The 22,451-nt window shown below is 46.5% G+C and overlaps 2 protein-coding genes across 2 annotated transcripts in view; one reads left to right on the forward strand and one right to left on the reverse strand.

Moving 5' to 3' along the window:
- The first annotated feature begins 210 nt into the window (after positions 1–210).
- tgfb3 (transforming growth factor, beta 3) lies at positions 211–13,747 on the forward strand. The gene is made up of 7 exons (XM_036542293.1): positions 211–774; positions 8,483–8,646; positions 9,968–10,097; positions 10,247–10,354; positions 11,124–11,295; positions 12,204–12,357; positions 12,719–13,747. Exons 1-7 carry the CDS (start codon positions 429–431, stop codon positions 12,875–12,877), a joined length of 1,233 nt encoding a protein of 410 aa, XP_036398186.1. The 5' UTR covers positions 211–428; the 3' UTR covers positions 12,878–13,747.
- A 2,526-nt stretch (positions 13,748–16,273) lies between these two features.
- ttll5 (tubulin tyrosine ligase-like family, member 5) overlaps positions 16,274–22,451 on the reverse strand; it is a 77,047-nt gene continuing 70,869 nt past the window's right edge. Inside the window, exon 33 of the mRNA XM_036541500.1 lies at positions 16,274–16,684. Coding sequence (XP_036397393.1) covers positions 16,632–16,684 — 53 coding nt within the window. The 3' untranslated portion in view covers positions 16,274–16,631. The remainder of the gene's footprint in view (positions 16,685–22,451) is intronic.

A 22,451-nucleotide genomic window follows, 5' to 3' on the forward strand; every position in this document is an offset into this window, starting at 1 on the left:
TGTGTGCAAGCGAGGAAAGAAGATATGTGAGATGTCAGTGGTTTCAATAGACGTTATGAGGGAAGAAATGGCAAAAAGGAGCGTTTATTGAAGCGTTACCTCCATAAAGACTAGACTTCTTCTGAGCTATGAATTTGGAATATTCTTGGAATACTCTCCCGGATTCCTCAGAGCGGTCACCCATTGTAAATCAACATTGACAAAATGGGATTTCCAAGGGAAAAGAATTCATTGTGTTCCTGAATGCGAAGGAAAAGGAGAAAGAGATAACGTTTCAGCAGTGACTTAGTTTTTTTTTTTAAATCTTTGAGTTAAAGCGTACTATCTCAGAACCGCTTTCCTCCCACATTGTCAGGAGTCACTGTAGGTAGATGGGAATACGGTATTTTCGTTAACTTTAAAACTAACAAACAACAGAAGATAAAATCATGTATTTGGGTAAAGCACTTTTGTTTTTCCTTCTTTTGAACTGCGTGACAATGAGTTTGTCACTATCCACTTGCACCACTGTGGACATTGACCATATAAAGAAAAAGCGAGTTGAGGCGATTCGGGGACAAATTCTGAGCAAACTTCGATTGACAAGCCCGCCTCAGGCATTGGGTCCAAACCAGGTTCCCTCCCAAGTCTTGGCGCTGTATAACAGTACGAAGGAGCTGCTTGAAGAGTTGGGGAGGGACCGGCAGCAAAGTTGTGGCCAGGATAACACGGAGACCGAGTACTATGCCAAAGAGATATATAAATTCAACATGATTCAGGGACCTCCGGAGAACAGTAAGTATTCGTTGTTTATTCACGTGTACAGTTGTTTTGGTAATATGCCAAGTTTTAAAGCTAATCACTCTGCTCAGTTAATAGTTGGGTCGTTGCTTTACCGCTAAACATACAAACAGCTGGAGATATTGGCTTGTACTGTCACCTCCGTAAAATGAAAATCTATGCTGTATCTACTAGCGAAATGTTTTAGTGCCGCAGGTTTGACGCGTGATTTTATCATCCGAGTGCCACAGCTGGTGAGCTGCGCACAGAGTTAATACTATTTCGTCTCTGGTTGCCTGCCATGAAACTAATGAATGAGAATGTCCTGAAAAGAACGATGGATTGGTTACGGTGAAGCATATTAGTCAAGTTTTCCTGTCTTAAACCTTACCCCGAATATCCAACTCTGCAATCAGATCGCTCAACAGAGCTGACTACATCGCGATTATGCAGGCAGAAAAGTCTAACATAATCTCCCAATTACAACCGCCTACTTTGTCTCCAGTGTGCACCACCCCGGCTTAAAGTTCATATTGTGCAAATGAACAATAAAAAAAGATATATCAAAAGGAATTATGCACATAGTTTAGCATTGTCATATATTAAGCCCCAGCTCTAAAACAAATTTACCTTCACAATGTTTTACTTCATGACCTCTCTGCGGCTAGCTGGATGTTGTCTACTTTCTGCCTACTGAATAAATAAGGGGCCTGTTGATCTCTCGGTGTTGCATAAGCAGCCTGTTGCCACTGCTCTATCGTCAGGCGACTACGGGTATTCTCCTTCCCGTGCTGTGGTGATGATGCAAATTATGAGACTCCCGGTGAAAGCTAGGGCCATTCTTTGTCACCACACCTGAGGACACAACCTCGGGCTCTCGAAAACTTTGGACCGATTCAGAGCGCAAGGTGGTGGAAAGCCCCATCGCCCTGCAATTCCCGACAGATGTCAGCCGGCATCTCACCCAGCGCAACGGCCCCGGCACAATCAGGCTCCGATTAAACAAGGCCTAGATCAGCTGGAGAGAGATGCTGTAAAAAGGGGAGCGGAAATGTTAACAAATTAGACTAATGGAAGGACCTCCCCCTCGCTTGGCAGAGAGGAGCGTTCCTCCATCCACGTGACAGAGGAATTGGACGGGAATCGGGGCCGTGACGGAGCTAGAGTCGAGGCACTGTCGCGTCTCTCCCCAGTGGAAAGAGCGAGGCGGAGAGGGCAAAGCAAACAGCCATCACAGCGAGCATTACGGCATTACAGCATTACAGCATTACATCACGCAGCAACCCGCGGGCTGCCAGTCCGCGGCCTCAGCCCGAGCGGACACGCTCAGGCATTCCATCGGAACCATTTTATTGGACTCTCCAGTCTTCTTGATTGGTGCATACTGCCAGTCACATTTTCCTCTCTGCAAATTAACTAGTTCCAAAAGACATTTCTAAAATAAAGTTTATGCGTGTATTTTAGAGCCACGTGTTTATTCGTCTTATGTTTAACTGGCACTGATTAATTTTCACTTACTGCTTGACATCTGTTTCAGGGGGGCAATTTTAATCTTGGCAGCCCTTTGACATTACATGGCTGTTACATGTTTAGTTTAACTGGTCTGAAAACAGACTAAGGAGGTACCAGTTTTCAGCCAGCCAGTTATAGTCAGGGTTGTTGCATGCAAAAGAAAAGAAAAAAAAATGTGTGAAAGACAGAAGCAGACCTGGGTGTGATGGAGTCAGGGCTGTTACATGCAGAAGAGTGATGTGTGAAAGACAGAAGCAGGCCTTGGGTGTGATGGAGTCAGGGCTGTTACATGCAGAAGAGTGATGTGTGAAAGACAGAAGCAGGCCTTGGGTGTGATGGAGTCAGGGCTGTTACATGCAGCAGAGTGATGTGTGAAAGACAGAAGCAGGCCTTTGGTGTGATGGAGTCAGGGCCGTTAAATGTAGAAGAATGATGTGTGAAAGACAGAAGCAGGCCTTGGGTGTGATGGAGTCAGGGCTGTTACATGCAGAAGAGTGATGTGTGAAAGACAGAAGCAGGCCTTGGGTGTGATGGAGTCAGGGCTGTTACATGTAGAAGAGTGATGTGTGAAAGACAGAAGCAGGCCTTGGGTGTGATGGAGTCAGGGCTGTTACATCAGCAGCCTCCTCCATCACGATTGGTGCTCCTTTGAAAACAACAGGTGTTTCATGGTAGCAGCTCTCCTGGCGCCCATGTGAGCCTGCTCTCATGGATCTGTTCAGGGTCTCCTCAAGTGCTTCTGACAACAAAAATACACACTTCTGTGGCAGCTGTGGGTTTGTACCAGCAAAGAAATAACAGGACCCCCCCCAAAGCAAACAAGGTGCGAGTGGGTATGAGGCTTTTCTGTTCTAATGCACGACTCACTTTGCTTCTACAATCGACAGGCATCCCTGCCCCTTGAACAGGTCCAGTATGTTTGTGATCAGGAACAACACAACCTGATGTATTTCCAGTCTAAACTGTATTAATTTCAATAATCACTCCTTAAAAGTGACTTAGAACTTAAACCAATGAGGCAGGTGCAAAATGTTTTTTTTTCCAGAGGCTATCCAAGTGCTGTTGAATGTTCACATTTCCTCCCACCTGAACATCTCATGTTAACAAGTAATTTCAGGTTGAGCATAGCATGACTCTGTATCAAATTGCATTTGCTCTGTCATCCCACATCTTGATGAGTATTTATATTTCATCTGGACAGACACGTCGTGAATTCTGCACAGAGGGCTCTGATGCAGAGAGTAACCTGAAGTATTTTCACATTCTCGCTGAAGGCTCTCTTTTTCCCCTCTCCTTGGCTGGGATGCAGTTCTCAAGTTGCTTTAGCTGAGTAGAGGGAAGAAGAATTTCCTGTGACTCTCAGTTTGGAAGCAGCTCCAAGGTTTTTCTGTTTTAAGGAGGCTTTTTTTTCTTACCATGCACACTGTAAGACCTAGTTAGAAAATCCCACATGCCGAAATTCTCAGGTTCTTTCCTGGAGCGCCAGCGACCAATTTGAGGGGCTAACTGAGACAGAAGAAAAGGACCCCTGCTTTCCCACCTCTGATAGGAGAGGTCATGTTGATGGCTATCTTCTCACAACGTATAATTGATTTCTTGAGAAAGCAGTAAATATTTCTAAATATTTGCCTTCACAGTCCCTTCCAACAGAAATGTGAAAGAGCTGCATAAGGTCTCAGTAGAAAAGCAACAGCTCTGGGTTTGGATCTCACCAGTCAAATGAACTCCCTGAATGCTGGTCATATATCAAGGTATTAGGTATGAGTGGGCAAAGTCAGTGAAGACAGCTTCACCGTTAACACTGCTTTCACCAGCTGCCATTGCATTGAACGGGATACACATCAATGCCAGTATGTGAGTTCACAATTCATGTACCACTGGAGAACTTCAGAACAAGTATCTTTGCTTGGAGCTAGCACATCTGTGTGGTACGTTGGAGTCGAACCGGAGACTGTCTGGTGACACCTCCAGTTCTGTTCCACAAAGCTGCCTTGTTTATGAATGAGGGCGACTGCTTTTCAGCTCGCTGCGCCTCCACAGTGGTGCATTTGAGTCACCCTGAGGGTTTTAACAGGCCTCGCTGTCAGTCCTGAAGTCCTCTCTGCGGGACGTCAGGCCACAGATTGTGCCTACATGGGCCACAACCACAGTCAGGTCACGCGTTTGCCTTTGGAGGGTACCATAATGGTTAAACTGATACTGATGCCAGCAGTGTCAGGGGATTACTGACTCCCATGGTGCACTGTGTTTGGTGACAGGGTCACATCAGGTTGGTGGAGAGAAGAGAAGGGTGAGCCAATAGCACAACACAGCTTGGCCTCTTAGTGTGGGCAAAAAATGCATGTTTTTTTTTTTTGATGGCTCAAATATGGCAGCGGGAGCTGGTCGGAAAACTACTGACCTCTGGCGAAGCCCTTCAATGAGAGACATCAAAACAGCGTCTCCGCCGGCATCCAAGGAATTCTCTAAGCCTTTCCCTTTGGCTTGACAGGTGTAAACGAAGCAGATCCAGAGAGGAAAAGGAAGGCGGGGGGGGGCTCACTGGTTATTTTTACAGGCTCCTTTTATAGAACGGTCTAAGGTATTTGGCATATGGCAATCATTGATTCAGCAGGGAGAGAGGGAGCGGGGGTGTGGACTGGACCTGAGGACAGCAGCGATCTTGATATATGAAATATTAGAAAGGTGATGTCATCCTAAACCAAACACAGACAGAATTTTCTCTAGCCCGATCCAAAGACTTTACCCCCCCTTCGTTCTCGATCAAGTGGAAAAAAGCCGTCTTGCTTCCACAGATAACTTCATCACATTATCTCATCCAGCGCGGTCGGCCACTGCGCTCCCTGGGAAGTGATTTATACAGGGGAGCTGGAGACAACAAAGTGCGACTCATCAGAGAGGAGGGAAGCCATTCATGCCATTGCCCTGTACTGTAGCTACTCACTGTGGGTGACTACACGTACACACAAACACACTGCCAATCCTAATTCTACACAACACGTTTATTTATCCAACAGGAGTCACTCATGTTCAGGAGATGCTGCTGATACCACGAATTTAGAACTGAGGACCTTTTCTGAGGCACTGAGAGTGGCATCAAGGCAGTTACCCAGCACAGTTACACACCACCAAGAGTATTTTTCTGAAATTTGTCCTTTTTATCATTTAACACATACAGATATCCGATTTGACCTTCAACTTAACGATCTGAAAACTAAACCTAGAAAACGTGTTTGGCTATACACATTTACTAATCAGCAATGTAAAGACTATCCATTTGGTGTATGATTGCTAACCCAACCAAACACTATAGCAGGGCTTAATCTTTAAACACGCATTGGGGTTTTGATGAATGTTGTGGACCAGGGGGTTTGAACCCATTAGGGCACCTTTGCTCTTTTGCAGTTGTTCACCAGCAGACCAACTCCAGTCCCACTACCAGCTGGCCCCCACCTGCTCTCCACATTTCCCATTTCCTTTGTGTACATCCACCGTTTCGGAAAGACTGACATCACATCAACCTGCGGGGCGATTGGAATGGCCAAACTGTGTGGATTGTTTTGGGAACAGCAGCGTGACGTCATTCACCCGTGAGAAGCCCCCCAACTTGGCAGGACATACCGCATACAGGAAGGGAGGGTGGGAGGTGGGGGGGAGATGAAGGCAACCTATCCATGTCTAGGGTGTGGATGGGTGGGGGAGAGGGGACAGAGGCTGGAGCGGTGTCAGGAGGCGGTCCGTCTGGAGATGAGCTTCTCCAGCAATGCAGCTCAGATAACTTGGCTCGGAGCTGCAGTCTTGGGAAAATGCTTGGCATCATGGGGGTGGGGGTGACTACTTTCACATTCCTGTCATGTGCCATTGACAACAGCAGGGACTCCTCTTTGCCCCCTCCGTCACCTGATGAGCTCGCATGTTGCTCTTCTTACCCTTCTAACACCAGCTGAGAGATGCCTGGATCTAGGGAAGCTCTTCTGCAGCGTCCATCGGGTGCTTAAAAGAAGTGAGAAGGCATATGTGAAAAGATGGATATTGTTGACATCGAAAGGAATAATATTTAGTTGCAGTGACGTGCAATTCTGAAAGGCATTACCGACTGGAAAAAAGGACAAGGTTCTGAGCCACAGCTTGAGAAATGGTCTGAAACATGTTGCAGGAAGTGAGTGTGAGTGATTGTGTGTGTGTGTGTGTGTTTGTGTGTGTGTGTGTCTCAGGGATTTTTTCTAATGCCCTTTAAGACAGAATGAAGCTGCAGATGCAGGGCTACTCAGAAGATTGAACCACTGCCACAGCCAAGACCTCCATGAGATCTACATAAAAGAGGCAAAGGCTGATCATCTCCACAGCTGCTTTTCACAAATGCTCAGTGGTCCTGTGTGCCTTGATAAAACAAGGGGTTACATGCAGAAGAGATACAAGCAAGGCTTATTGGAAGACTGGTGGTCCCATGTGGATTGTTTGTTTTGGGGCTGTTCAGATAAACATCCAGGTAGAAGTCCTGCCGACGTAAGCATCCTGGTGCTGGCACAGATCCCTGGGTCCGATAATGTAGGACTGTAAATTAGCCCGTGGATTTTACTCCAATTATCCCTGCAATCCCCAGCACTCACAGCCATGGAACAAATTACCTTCAGAGCCTTGGCAAAAATAAGCCATAATGCGAAATCCACCTAAAACCATGGCAACAGGAAAAATGAGGTCATCCAAAAGGAAACCAAAGACTTGATTAGAATTTCAAATCTCTTCTCCAAGGGGGGCTTTCCACCTTTTCCAGGGGAGATTGGGGGGGTTGAGCCGATTGCCATCTTGGACTCCAGGGAAGAGTGGGACTCGACTCTGTTATTTGGCTTAGGACAGCACTCAAAAAGGTTACCTAAAAATAGACCAGAATCCTTGGAACACTCAGATAATGGCTAAGGTACAGTAAAATGGAATTATTGGTCATATGGGGTTCAGATTAAGCCGCAAAGCCCCATGCACACCACCACAACTTTCTTCGCCTTCTTTGGAATCCTAGCTCATTTTTCTAGCCACTAAAACAAGACCAGATCAACATTACCCTAAAGGTGCGACGTCCTCGTTAGCCATGAGCAAATCCGCGACATTAAATGGGCTGTTAAAAAAGCACAGCTTGGCAAATAAATAACCGAGGGCCGGGCCGTAAATGACTGTTTCCACTAAGCTCGTAAAACACTTGCCATGCGCTTGTTTCACTTGACACGGCCTCTGCCTGCGTGTTGCCTGCTAGAATAATAAACCATTCAATCGCTTTGTGATTGAAAAAAGGGAAAACTTCCTGGACTTAGGGCTTTTCGAAACAGGAAGCTATCTGAGAGGAACCCCTTCTAGCGGTACAACTCAGATTCATTGTGCTTGTACATTGTACTTAATTTGACCTGCAGGCAAGCGAAGAAATGCTCCTCTCAAATTTGCAATTAATTTGAAGGCTAAGGACCTGTACACTGTTCAGTCTGGGTCTGGGATTGTAAACCCATTTAACAGAGTGGTCAAGAACTCATCAAGCAGATTTCACCCTATCCTCTTGCCACTCATCTTAAAATAAGTTTTAATCTTGCAGCAGTCCCACAAAAAGTTCCTTTCGCAACTTTAAGACGACGTTGTCACTGCTCATAGTAACTGTTTTTTGTATTCCCTGTAACAAATTTTGCAACTGTATATCTAGCTTTTTTTCATTTGTGGCATGTAAAATTGGCCACATCTCTATGCTGATTGGCTGCAGGTTGAAAGGTTCTGACCAACAATCATTTGGCTGGTTTGCTTCAGGGTTGTTATGTTCCAGGTGCCTGCACGCCATCACTTGATCAGAGCAGGGGTGGTTGGTTCTGGGCGACACCTGGCTTCTCGAGCACCTGTCAAAGAGTGTGGGGGGGCTAGAGCATCACACTGGCTTCCCCGGCCTGGTTTATTCCACCACCAACACGGGACATTTGGATTTAATTTTATGACTTCAACTTGTTAACTCAGACTTGTATTACTTACAGATGGTCCAAGGGCTCGCCTCCCTAAACTCAAAATAATCATTCTGTTCCAAAGCTGAGACAACCTGCTGTGTGTGTGTGTGTGTGTGTGTGTGTGTGTGTAGGGTGGGTGGGTCCTGTCATTGTACTCTTTGTGTGCACCTGTGTTGGAGGGGTGGGGTGTGGGCGTTTGGCTTGGGCAGAGTTGCTCACCTCTGTCTGTCGCCTTTCAGACGACCTACCCTACTGTCCCAAGGGTATCACCTCCAAAGTGTTCCGCTTTAACGTCTCCGCCATGGAGAGGAACTCAACCAACCTCTTCCGGGCAGAGTTTCGGGCGCTGCGGGTGCCCAACTCCAGTGCCAAGAGGAATGAGCAGCGGATTGAGCTCTATCAGGTACGTACAGTTACTGTTTCCATGCCCTTTCCTGACAAAAGTAGGAAAAACAGGGGGGGGGGGGGGGGGGGGTGCTACAGTACTGCTCCCATAGGTTTTGGATTGGTGACCAGCTGTAGAAGGAAGTGACCATGTAATAACACTATATTTATGTAATACGGTTATATCTTCGACATTTGTTTCAATTAGTCCATTCAAATCTCCGAGTTTCTGAGCTCTTTTTTCAGACCAGTTTAAAAAAAGGTTCTTTCTACTCAGACAAAAGAGACAAAAGAAGTTATTTGCATAACCCCCTTTTCATCCCTCTTTGCCAACTACATCAAAGTCTGACTCCAATCTACAGGCACCTTCAGGGTCACAAGCATCAACACCTGTCTGTGTATATATGTGTGTGTGTGTATGTGTGTGTGTGGGTAATCCCCTTTGAGAGAACAGGAGCCATGATTGAGTTCCATCATTTCCTGCCGGGGAGACGAGCGTCTCCGGGTTTGCATACCGTCTGTGGCGGGCCGGGCCAGACCCGGGCCCGTCCTGTCAGGTCGGCAGACTGTTTCCAGGAGCAGGGGGAGGAGATAGAGACGGGGTCAGCAGCAGGGAGAGCAAATCGAGCCACCCGCCCCCACATGCATGCCGGGAGCCGATTGGCTACGCTTGGTCCCAGAGTCCCACAGGAAGTCAGATTAGCTGCTGACATTGTTCAGGAACCTGGTTATCCACCCTCCCAGGGCTGGTGCGATGGGACTCCCCCATGCCCTGAAGTTTCACAAGGGCTCTGCCTTTGTCACTCAGGCTATGTGTTGTTGTTGCTGATGGTATGGACCGCAGGACTGAACTGTCTCACCCATGCAGATTGCTGTCCGCACACCTGTATTTACAGAAATCCCTCAGTGCCCTATTCAAAACAGATTCACTCTTCCTGACCCAGAGTAGCAATGTGTGCTGATTTATGTTGTCTTTGAATACAGGGGACCGACTAGAATAACGATTGCATAATCAGACCTATTACACTCTCAACAGCCGCAACTGGGAGGCTGTAACAGCTGAAGTTTCATCGAGTAATTTAGAGCTCACAGCCACAAACACAGTTGCTCTCCCCAGACCAGGACTGGGAAGCTCAGCGTTTGAAAAGTTCTTGTAGTTTTAAGGTTCTTACTGGCAGTAGGAAAACACACAGGACTTAGCCTGCAGGATGGGAATATCAACATGGGGTGTCACTTTTTCCATGAAGCCAAAATGCTTGGCCCAGGGCATCCTGGCTCAGACAGCTGCAGCGGCAGACGGCGGTGTTTAACAGGGCGACTGACTCGCGTCTGATTGGCAGATCCTGAGGCTGGACGAGCACATCGCCAAGCAGCGCTACATCGGGGGCAAGAACGTGCTGACCAAGGGAACGCCCGAGTGGGTCTCCTTCGACGTGACCGAGACAGTGAGGGAGTGGCTGATATACCGAGGTGAGCGGGACAGGGCCCAAAAAACTCCCTCCAACACGCTGACTGCAGCTCTTCGAGAGAGCTCGCAGATAAGCTCTTCTTTTTTTCCTTGAGGGAAGAAGAAAGAGGCAAAGCCTTTCCCATGACACAGAGAGCTCTTGTTTCCTCAGAGACCAACCTGGGCCTGGAGATCAGCGTGCACTGCCCCTGCCACACCTTCAACTCCAACGGCGACATCATCGAGAATGTCAACGAGGTGCTGGAGGTCAAGTTCAAAGGTAAGGCAAATCAGGCAAACTCAGTTGCCTGGGAAAACTCTAGTGTTTCTGTGTAATCGAGACACTATAAGGAGTCACAAATTTCAGACAGACAGAAACCAACTCCATTTGTCACTTAATTTATGCCCCTGGCAGGCTCATATTGCCTTTCCGGTCCTTAGTTCTCTATCTGGGACTAAGAAACTTTGCCAGGTCTTACCCAACGCATGCCCATGTCTCAGTAGTTAATATTTATAAGGTATTTATCTGGCTAATCCTGTAAATGTATCCATAGACATTTTGGAAAGTCTGCCTGTGTAGTGATTTCCTCCTGTGAGAGCAGCTCAGACCATGGGAAAGCTCTCTGACTGGTATCTCACTTAGCGCCGGGGCTTCTGGGCCCCCGTGCCCCCGAACGGGGAGCGCTCCCCCGACCCGGCCGCGCCAGGCGGAATGTGCTGCCACAGGCGCACAGACGCTTGGCCCAAAATTAAAAAGGGGCGTCTACATCCACCCGCATCGTCCCTCCTGAGACCCCTGCTGCTTTTGCTATCAGCGGCAGATTGGTTGAGCAGAAGGCAGGTGGGGCTCAGATAAAAAAAAAAAAAAAAAAAAAACAGAGGGGGCACAAGTTTGGTACCCTGGTGGACGCGGTGCCACCACGCGCAGCGCCTTGGCCGGAGACCCCGGGGGGCCCTTGCAGCGTTGCAGTTTGCCGATCGCGAGGTTGCGGGAAATGTTGCGTTCAGGACAACTTACGAGCTCGCTTCCCTCCCCTCTCCCGCCCCAGGGGTGGAGGGAGACTACGACGAGCAGAACCGCTGGGACCTGGGCCGGCTGAAGAAGCAAAAAGAGCAGCTCCTCCCCCACCTCATCCTCATGATGCTGCCGCCCCACCGGCTGGATGCCCCCTCGTCCTCCCGGAGACGCAAGCGGGCCCTGGACACCAACTACTGCTTCACGTACGTGCAGACCCCACGTCGTCCCTTCCTGGCACAGAGCAGGGAGATCCGCAGCAGGACAACCCTCCCTCTCTTTCCATCTCAACAGCACATTTACTATTTACACTCCATTATTGTCATTTAGCAGATGCTGTTATCCACAGCTACTTACGTAAGTTACAATTTTATCCAAATATACAGCTGGATATTCACTGATGGTGAAGGTGAAGTACCTGGTCTAAGGGGGAATGCCCAGTGGGGAACTGAACCAGCAACGTTTCAGTTATGAGCCCCGCTCCTTATCACTACACCACAGTGCTGTCCACATGGCTTACTCCTCCCATCCCCACTTATCCCCCATGCAAATGCCCCCGTTACCAGCCACCCATTCGACAGAAATGTAAACAGTATCACTTCTAAACCTCTGGTGGGACGTTTCTAGGGAGTCTTTAGGGGGATATTACCCGCTCCAGTTATAACCCTACTGTACAGACCAGTTCCGCCAGTCAGAATTTGTGGGTCCCTGGAGGAAAGTGCCAGCCACAGGAATGAGTAGATTCCCACCGCTATCAGATGCTGCGAGCAGGGAAAAAAGCTCCTGCGGCTCCATACAAGTCGAGATCTGTCCCTTTATTCCATTTCTGAAATGCTTCCTCTCTGGAGGGCGTTAAGCTGACTTCATAACACATTGATCCCTTAGTCAATTCCACAGGCAGCAGTAGACACCTGGTACGACTCCAAGAATCTGCGAAAATGACACACCTACCGGTGGAATTTCAGAGCTTCTAAAGACCCATCCGGAGCCTTTCAGGAGACGGAAACATATAAAACTAGAAAAGGAGGGGGCACACATGGCCAGACAGTGTGAATAATGTTGCTCGGTCCCCTCTTCCCCTCACTCTCCCTTCTCCCTCACCCCCTCCCCACAGTAATTACGAAGAGAACTGCTGCGTGCGCCCACTATACATCGACTTCCGCCAGGACCTGGGCTGGAGGTGGATCCAAGAGCCCAAGGGATACTACGCCAATTTCTGCTCGGGGCCCTGCCCATACCTGCGCAGCGCCGACACCACGCACAGCTCGGTGAGAGGGACGCGGGCACGCCACTTTCTACCACATCCACCAACTGTGCGAATGTACGAAAAAATTAGCCAGGAACCACACTGGGTAAAAGATGTTTTAAATCTCGGGAAGGCAGGCCATCAGAATCAAAGTATTAGGCCATTTTGAGTTTGCAACATATTGTATCCACCCATTAAAGTGATTACACACGCACACCACTCCAAAGAATGGAATTTTCTAGAATCTGCTCAGAGCATGCTGTACGCATCCTCAGCATTCCACACTGTAATGCAGGTATCCCACAGTTCCCCCTAATGGGAGCCGAGTTGTCTGTGCGGTGCTGTCACCTCAACTAACACCCCTCCATCTCCCTTGCTAACAGCTGCTGAGTCTCTACAACACCCTGAACCCGGAGGCATCGGCCTCGCCCTGCTGCGTCCCCCAGGACCTGGAGCCTCTCACCATCCTCTACTATGTAGGACGCACCCCCAAGGTGGAGCAGCTCTCCAACATGATCGTCAAGTCCTGCAAGTGCAGCTGAGCAAGGGGGCGGACAGCGACGAGGCGGTCGGCGGGGGGAGGGGGCTGTCGTCCCCCACGCCCCTGTGCCCCCCCACCAAAAGAAGAATACCTCTGTCCACCACCCCAGCCAGCCAGCCTGCCTCACACTGAACGGCCCACAAGAAAGAGACGTGGCCGCCCTGCTCAACCCACACACAACCGACCGTGTGCCCAGAGAAGTCGGCTTTCAAAACACCACTTCAAAAACGTCTTAGTGTGAGGACACGATCCAGAACCACAGACCTCGACAAACACGTTTTGCTAATGTTTTTCCAACCTTTTTCCAACTGTTGTTTTTTAAAAACCATGTCCCAATCAAGTTTTCCCCTTGACTTTTTTCAGCGTTTTCAAACTGGCATTTTTTTTCTTGATAATCCTGGGCATATCAGATAGACCTCATGTTGAACAAAAAAAAAAGAGAAAAAAAACAGAGGACAGACAAATGCTCTCTTACCATGAGCTGTAGGAGAGCTGCTGGCTCAAAGCTGCAGTTAGAAAAGGAAGACTCTGAAAATGCCTGCTGGATTTAAGCGAAATGAACAGAAAGGGGCATGACAAAGCACTGCTGGGCCAAAGCTACAGCAAGCAACCCTTTTTGTTGTTTTTGGGAATGCCCACTTAATGCCTTGACTTACACGAAAAGAGTACAGAGGGGATTCTCCATGCTGGAACCTAGCGCTGTGCGCATCACAGTACCCTACACTGTTAATCTAGGAGATACGCTGATGGATTCAAGTAGTCTTAGGAAAAATACAACATGCTGGAAAGAACTTCTTTTGAAAAAAAATATCAGTTATGTTTACCTCTGTTACACAACAGAATTTCTAGGGACATTTTTTGTTCATAAATGAAGTCGATATTTTCTGTTGTAAAATAAAAAAATTAAAAAAAAAAACAAAAAAACAAAAAAAAAAACGAAACAAAAAAATCAAACAAAAAAACAATGTATGTCACTAAGTGAACATTTCACTAAATCACAAACTGTTCATGTTTTTATTGATATTACTCCTGAAAACACTTTTTATATTAAAAAATGTCTTGGACAAATGTGATTTGTTTTGTATGCATTTTTGACACTTCAGATGAAAATGAGCCTTTTGAAAAGGATCAAACAGGCTCACTCCTGGTGCATTATGTAGAGAACATAGATAAAAATGATGGAATATAAAGACAGTTTATTATGAAACACCTACAACACCTGGAATACTGCTCCTGAATCTTTCCACCACAGTTCACTGCAGCAACAGCGTTACTGGTAGTGCTAACTGACCCTGGAACCACAAACATGACCAGCCCCCATCCTTCCAGGGTCACGGTGTTCTCCTAAAAGAATATCTGCCCTTTTTTCCAGGCATTTTGACAAAAAAAATGAAATGAAACTCTATTCCTGGGAAGGCTCATTTTCAAATTATTATACTGAACGCTACATTATCTCAATCTCAAACATATCAGATTTAATCACCAAAACAAAAACAAAATTTGGAAATTGTGCACATACAGTTGTTACCTTCCAACAATGCTCAGGACCTCTGATTGCATTGTTTTGTATTTATTATTGAGAACTCAAGAGAAAAAAAAAAACATTTTCTAAAAACACAATTTATACATCCACTGACCTGATTAAAACATGAGAAGTGTAACTGCTTGCAAAAGTGACACCAGTGGTGTTATTAATAACCTTGGTTAAAATGGCAACTGTATTGTAGATGCAGTATATCACTTGTTGGGTAGATCAGTGTGGAACCAGGAAGAGACTGTGAATGTCGGGCCTTTAGTACTATGACTGGGTTACTCTATTACTGATCACTGTACTTACATTGATCATAATCTCTGAGAGCATTTTGCATTTAGCATCTTAGCATACTGCATGTATAGACTGAAGTGGTGCTGTCAACTCTTTATTGACTGCCTTGAAATATTGCAAATATTGCTGTTGTACATATGTACAAGGTAAGTAAAAACACTGCTTTAAATGCTTTGGTCTACACCTCATGTTTTTGGATGCTGTCAGTGAGTAGAATTACAATTCTAAAAGCTTCTGGAATATGATGGTGCATTACACCACTGATTTACCCATCGATAACATACTTCTGTATAAAAAAAATAATTTCATTTAAAATATAGATAGCAACAAACAACAGGGTCCTCTTCAAGTTTTAAATTATTGCTTGGTCACACGTAAAAGAGTTTTCAAGTATTCTGTTCTTGAGGAGTTACAAAAAAAAGATCAAGATACATACATCAACCAAAGCAATTCACAGGTATAAAACCAGGCTTTTCCAAATAATGAAGCACTGAACCTTTTCACAGCAAACAAACAGTGAAATAATGTGTGCCATGTGTCTGAAATGACTGCAGGTATGGTCTCTCCCCAGTGCCCAGGTGAAGGCTTGTAAAAGGCAATGGGCACCATCCAAGCTTGCTTTCTGAACAAACACTTCCAAGAGCCAATTTATGTTGTTAAGAGACTTTTCAGGGTGGGCAAAACATGCTAAAAATGATTAACTACAAAGGTCTGTTGATATTTATATAGCTCCAAGGCTTTGAAGACTTTGGGGTGTACAAACTTTCCACAAGGAGCTGAATTTTTCAAAGGCAACAAGCACACCAAATATTCATACAATGTTCTTATATATCCCTCTTAACAATCCCCTGGTAATATGATATGTGTATGGAACAGGCAACTGCAGGTTTAACATGAGATAATAGACAAGAGTTCTTATGTGTTCTGAAAGTGCTGCTTGCAAACCCCTCTCCAGAAACAAGTTCCTTCATCTTTATATTTCTTAACACTGTTGAGGGATATATTTCTAAAATGATGGCCAGTAGCATGTGGTGCATTAGATAGTGGCATTACAACACTGCCACTGAGCTCTGCTTCTGCACACAGACACTGAAGCCTCCGTAGCTTTTAAAGGCCAAGGGAATTCATCTGTATATTGATGTAATAACGTGGCAACGCTAAGCGACGAACAGCTCCCAGCTATAAACATGGGGGGTGATTTGCTTGGCTCTGGGCACGCTTCTTAATGGCCGGCTAACTGGTAACCGGGACACCCCATGGCAGCAGCGGTACCCAGAGCCAATCTGCAGGCGGCTGTCTGGGAGCATCCGTCAGCGGGGTCCTTCTACAGTGTCACTCGTATGGGGAAAAGGGGGGGGGGGGGGGGGGGGGGGGGTGGAGAGTGGGGAACAACTGCTCTGGGGGGGACAGAAGGCCACCGGAAAGGCTTGGGGAGAGCAACAGAAAGCAGCTCCTGTCAAGAGGACTTGACTGCGCGTCTGCACTGTGTCACAGGAGAAAGGAGGACTGGCTCAGTATCAGCCTGGGGTTTCACACGAAGAATGGGGGTGGTGGTGGTGGGGGGGGGGGGGGGTGTCAGCTGCTCTTTGCTAAATGTACTGGTCCAAATCTTAAAAGCTCTTGCATAGCAAATTTCAGCACGGACAAAGCAGCAAACCTCAAAATTAAGTTCTGCGTACGAGCAGGCCTAAAAAATGCTGCCACGTTGAGGGAGCCCTTTTCTGAGGGTTTACAGTTGAGACGGCCACAATGACTGTTTTTCGCGGGGTTCACATGCATGCCTTCACTCCGTTGGTTCACGATGACGCATCTCTTTGCGTATGAGGTGTAGCTGTCCCCCTTTTTAATCGCAGCCCTGGAGATGCAGTGGGAGGGACACAGTAGCCCAGATGCTTCTTACTCCAGGTAAGGGTCCCCTCTCACTTCTCTCTCACCTGTTCTTGGAGCCGTTACTCTGGAACAGTTTGCTGTACATAGAGAGCCCTGAGGAGGCAGAGGAAACAGCAGATAGTCAGAGGAGGGGTTCCATTGAGGCATTAGGTTTTGGTTGAGTGTTTCAGATGTTTGTGGCAGAATTCAAGCACGTTGCAGTGTGAAGGTTTTAACGGAAGTGGTAATCACACTTCGGAATGTCTCGCGCAAGTGAGAAGAGGTGTGTTTCATTGTTGGGCTGTAACATGCACCTCTCCAGGAAGAGCCAAAACTCTGCTGGAGACTTCCAGACATTGAGAGAATGCACCTATCCCATAATAAATGGGTAAAATGGGGTAAAATGAGTAAAAATGGGCCTCGGAAAGAAGTGCCTCAAGTCAAATAGAAAAAAACTGCAAACTGCACACTCAGCTTAAACTCAACATCCTTCACTTGTGTGCTTTCATGTGCTTTCATACCAATCCCAGGTGAAAAGTGTAGGAGGAGCGTGTCCAACAGGTAAGTTGATGGTAATAACAGACTAATTTGAGAGCCTATCCAGCACGGCTTTCGCAATAACAGCACAGGGAGCAATCAAGGGGTAGCTATTAGGAGGCGCGTGACTGAGCACCTTGTGAGGCACTCAGAGTCCCTTCAGACTAAATCCAGAACAGCCATCTCTGTCCCAAATGAGTTTCCTGGCCCAGTGCCTCGCTGCAGCCAGAGTGGCTAATCAAATTAAACCCCCAAGATTTCATACATGGTAATACATGAGGGAATATTCATAATATCATTGACCTCTGCAAAATAAAGGCTTATTTAATTTAGGCAAAGTTACATCATGTGTTTAGACAAGCACTGAGGGGCTGAAGCAAAGTCACACAAAAACCATTTTTTCCTTGGAAAATCGCTAATGTGATACGCGATCCAGGGTGTTAACATGCAAATTGGTGTATTTCATGTTTCTCTGGTCAGAGTATACTTAGGCAAAGCCAAAACCAAACTACCACAGCCACAGATCGTCTGAGGACTTTGAGGTTGTTTAAAGAAAAAAAAAAAAGAGAGAGTGAAGGCCATTTCCACTGTCTGATGGAAGGCCAAAGAGATGATCTCCCAATGGAGGTAAGCTCCAACATCACAGTACAGATTAGCACAGAACACAACAGGTAAACAAGTAAATCCAGGCCACTGCTTGTCCTGTCCAGATCTCTCTCGTATACGTCCAGCGCCCTTCTCAATTTAGAAAAGAAAGGAATGGAAAAGTTTCTGAAAGAGAGCTGATTGTGTGGGACTAAGGGGTCTGGCAAAGCGCTAGTTTGTGCAATAGTAAAGGTTATTTATAACAGGGGCAGGTATCAGTGGACAGGCGCAGCTGCTCCCCGGCTCTGTCCTCCTGTCCTCTCTCTCTCTCTCTCCTGCATGTCGTCTGGCCCCGCGCCAGGAATCCGAGAGAAAAGGAATTCCGAGTGCAGTCGGGTCTGCCGTGTTTGTGCTCCCCAACACTATTCTCTTTCATTCCCTCTCCACAGACTGTTTATTTTGGTGCTCTTTTACACTGCGAGGCCTGAAGGAGCTGGAAAACGAAAACATCTCCCCAACTTCCAATCTGGTGACACGACTGCTGGAAACAGCCCTTTTTTTCTAGCTCAGCAAAAGAAACGGCTAATATTCCTCCTCCTTTTTTTCCCCCAAATTACACACCTCTGTCGGACATTAATGTAACTGCTTGAAGAAATTAAAGGAATGCAAAATGATGAGTAAACTTCGCAAAAACAATTGTCTCAAAAGCAAAAAAAAAAAAAAAAAAACATGATAGTAAAGTTGTATGAAAAATGAGGTCTTGAGAGATTTCTGGTTTGGGCAAAGTAACTACCACCCACTGCCAAAATGGAAATAATAGTTGAAAGAGAAGACTAATTTGGCGGTTCTTTGTTTAATTTTGCATTTTTAAGTCTAGAAAGTGCAAATTCACATACCTTACTGCCAATTTTTTTATTGTGAGGTAAAAAATAACTAATAATCCCTGGCATACCAAATCCTTTCTTTTTCTCCATCTTGTCTGTGTGATCTGGCCTGTTCTGCTCAGTGCTGTAGTTTCTCCCTGGTTTGACTACATTTAAAGTCTGATCTCCCCAAACACAGGAGTGCAAACTACACAAGTACCACATTCGTTTGCCCTCAAACGGCACGCAATAAATCTACCTTCATCTGCTAACTTAGGAGTTCGCAGAGCTTTTTCAAACCAGGCCTCTGTGCTACCTTCTGTGCATTAGGTGTTAAAACTATTTTCATAAAAGCTGACAGGTCCTCGCCTTTCGCAGCTTTTTAATGGCAGAGATGTGCCAGCAAGCGTGCGCGAGAGAATGCCTGTGATTAATGTGCCCTGACAGCTGATCAGGGAGAATGCTGTCTATATGGATCTGCTATGACTCCCCTGTCAGAGTCAATCAGGGGAGCCCACTGATCTGAGCACAGGGGACACAGGGCGTTTTGAAAAACACCGTTCAGGCTTTAATCTCCACAGAGGCCGCGCAGACTCTCAAAACAAACCCCGTAAATACCACCAACAGCAGCACGGGCTTCTGAATCCTCTATGCATGGCTGAGCCTCGCCTGTTAAAATGTTTGCTTCTGCCCCCCCCCGCCCCAACCCCAACCCCACCCCTCCTCACCGTCTCTCCCTTTGACACTCTCAACCAAAACAGCCCCCTTCCCTCCGCACCTCGCGGAACGACGGAAAAACAAAATGCATTTATGATACTCAGATGTTCTGTACAGATCAGGTTTCAGTTACTGGTGGCTTTATAAGACCTTGTGCAGAGGCAAGCCAACCTTCATGCTCCTGCTTTAAATACAAAAAAAGAGAGAAAAAGGGAAAGAATTCTCGGCAGCAGTGATAGACACAGAAGTATTGCACAATAGCAGGCCATCGACCAATTCCCATAGAACGCTGCACTGGGAGGGTGGGGGTGCGCAGAGTTTCAGAGGGGCCGGCTCTTGCGAGACGCTCCAATGATAAATGGTGTGACACATAAACATATAGAAGTTTGGAAAAGTCAGGCTGCAATGATTTCCCTGATCAGACTAACAGATGTGCAGCAAAAACTGCTTAATATCACTGTTACTGCAATAAAATCAACAGGTCCTCCAGGCCTGTTCTCAGGCCTCCAGGATGGAAAGAGTTGTGTAACCCCAGAATGAGAAGAGCATGCAGAGCCACTCAGGACACTGGAAAAAAAAATAATACAATTAAAATAATACTGAAAATAGCGATGATAAAAACACTTACAAGCTAAGTACTTCCTCGATTCGTTTTTCCTTTTTTGAGACTTCTGATGAAACAAGTTGTCCAAATTGTAAAATTTGAGAGGCGATTTTCTCAGCACTTTGATGTAAGGGGGAATAAAATTCATGTGCATCAGCTGGCCAGTGTTTTTTCGGTGCAACATCTGATCGGAATTACGCGATTTGAGGGAGCAGTAAGGTTTACATGCCTACCACACCAACAGGCCGTTTTCACGGGGATTTAAAAGATTCCATCCCATTAGATGCTGTCTTCCATAGCACACTTGCAGGCCCTTCTGTGCGGCCAGCAGGCCAGGGCATTTTCTGTCAGCATGATCGGCAGTTTCTGCCCTACTCTGATAACAGGACTTTCGACTGCCACACAAACCGACACACAGACCTGCCACAAAACGAGCTGCATGATTCTGGTGTTAATGAATTGCTGTGGGAAATGAGATACAACTAAAAACCAGAACTGGTACTTGTCCTCAAGGGAAATTTATTGTTATTTAGTTTTAATTCCTGTATTAATTGTAATTAATGTACTTCACTGTACTTTTGAATAAATACACCATCTCATTTCAGTGTATTACTGGTATTTTTACATGTGCTCTTGCCATTCACTGACCGATAAAGATCCACAGGTGATCCTTTCAGGATGTCTACTGATGAGTCAAAACCCACCTGTTCTGTCCTGCACTTCCTGATTCCCCAGAACAGCCCTCAGCTTTATTTATAATTAATGAATACCTTTATTACCTTTATACCTTTATTTTTCATGTAGTTATTTCAAAGAAGCAATTATCTTGAAATCCACAACATCTAACACACAAGTCAAAATTGCACTAAATATTTTATCAGTACAAATGCTGGGCAAAAGAAAACAGTGTATGCTTATCAATCAATGCAAAGGAGAGATGGGAATATCTTTGAACAAAATAGAAGTACAAAATTACTGGGGCCTATGGTGTAATTCTAGATTTATCAATGCATACAGCATGCATTGGTTCGAGTGGAAACACTGTGACAACATTAAGACAGAGCTTATGAACAGTAATTATAACAAGGGCTATGACGCAAAAATTGTTTCTAGGTCATTTAATTTTAGCCTGCTATTTCACAGCTGAGTCAAAGGTGATAGAGATACTGAATTCACACAGGGTGAAAGATGGCCTAACACTAACTCATGACAAAGATGAAAGGCGTTTAATTAAATGTACTGCAGCAACGTGTAAATATGTCCAACTGAGTAGTTTTCGAACATGACAACCTTTCTTTTGAGTTTAGCACTTAATGATACTGTCCTTGGGAAAATCTGTACGTGGAGTCGGCATAGATAAGATCTCTTGGTTGATATGACAGCTGAAAGCATGAGTTATGAACATTAATATTACATGTCTTGTGATTATTTGTGTAAGATGGTGTCTACACAAAACACTAAGTTAAACCCTGCTCTAAAGATAGGGTGACGAAAGGTTTTCTTCAAGCAAAGTGGTAAAAACAGTAGGTGAAACAAAGGTTCTGCCCACAGCAACTTTAACCCACCAAAAAATACATTTTAATAATGAATGGGGGCCAAAATGTTTAAAAAAACTTAGTCACGTAGAATAATTAAATGGAATCAATACTGTTGTGTGACTAATCGTGACCGACGCGTCAGATGAACACAGAGGTGGAGGGGAGAGTATTTATTCGGCTGCACGCTTTATTGCTAGGTGTGTGCATTTATAGAAGCAGCACGATCAGGGCCAACTTTCCATCCGCGGAACAGAAAGACACGCGCGCTCCCCTGCCCTTAATGCCGAATTTATCGCCCGTCTCTAGGAAGTTTAGAAAGTGTTCCGCTGATGCAGGCACGCACGGGAGCGGTGGCCTTCAGGGTGCTTTCACCTCACCGCCCGTAAACCAGTGGGGGTGGCACTCCCCAGCCATCGGTCTAGGCGTGATCCGGAGAGGGGGGGGGGCGGCTGGCGTGGAGGTTTGAGCGGGGTGGGGGCGGGGCTCGGGCTCGGGCTGGGGAGAGCCCCCACGACAGCTGGGAATGCCTGAAACGCACCCGTCGGCCACCGTGAATTCCAATTAGGACGCAAGCAGCTATCAGGCTAAAGCCTCCTGATGCTCCTGTTACTGCACTGCCCACCGGAAAGGGAGAGGCGGACTGAGCCGAGGTCGCTGGTAACCTCACTGTGAAACTACAGCAGGGTTTAGAGAGGGACGGCCATTCCCACCATGCCCCCGCACCCTCACGATGAGCCTTTCCGTTTCCATGGCAGCCTGGGAAACCCGGAGTAACACACAGGGACAATCAATGGCAGATATATGAAAGGGCGAAAATGTGACCGCGGGTGGGTCCGGTCTAATGCAGCAGGGCTCACTCGCTGCCTTTCAGCCGGGGGTAAAAATAAGAGTGGCACCGGATACTGTTCGTCAAACCCCGGGGAGGAATGGTCACTATGCCTGCCGTCTGCGGTCGGTGGAACCCGAGCCCGCGCTAGCGGCGTTTCGCGGGATGGTGTGTCCGGCGGGCGGCCAGGGACAGGGGTGCAGACCGCGCA

This window comes from Megalops cyprinoides, chromosome 12 (genome assembly GCF_013368585.1).
Source record: "Megalops cyprinoides isolate fMegCyp1 chromosome 12, fMegCyp1.pri, whole genome shotgun sequence".
Lineage (NCBI taxonomy): Eukaryota > Metazoa > Chordata > Actinopteri > Elopiformes > Megalopidae > Megalops > Megalops cyprinoides.

Excerpts from the sequence above, each read along its gene's own strand:
- tgfb3 (XM_036542293.1), top strand. The coding sequence starts at position 429 with ATGTATTTGGGTAAAGCACTTTTGTTTTTCCTTCTTTTGAACTGCGTG. Across the intron at positions 775-8,482 it reads TCAGGGACCTCCGGAGAACA|ACGACCTACCCTACTGTCCC; the intron begins GTAAGTATTCGT and ends GTCGCCTTTCAG. Across the intron at positions 10,355-11,123 it reads GCTGGAGGTCAAGTTCAAAG|GGGTGGAGGGAGACTACGAC; the intron begins GTAAGGCAAATC and ends CTCCCGCCCCAG.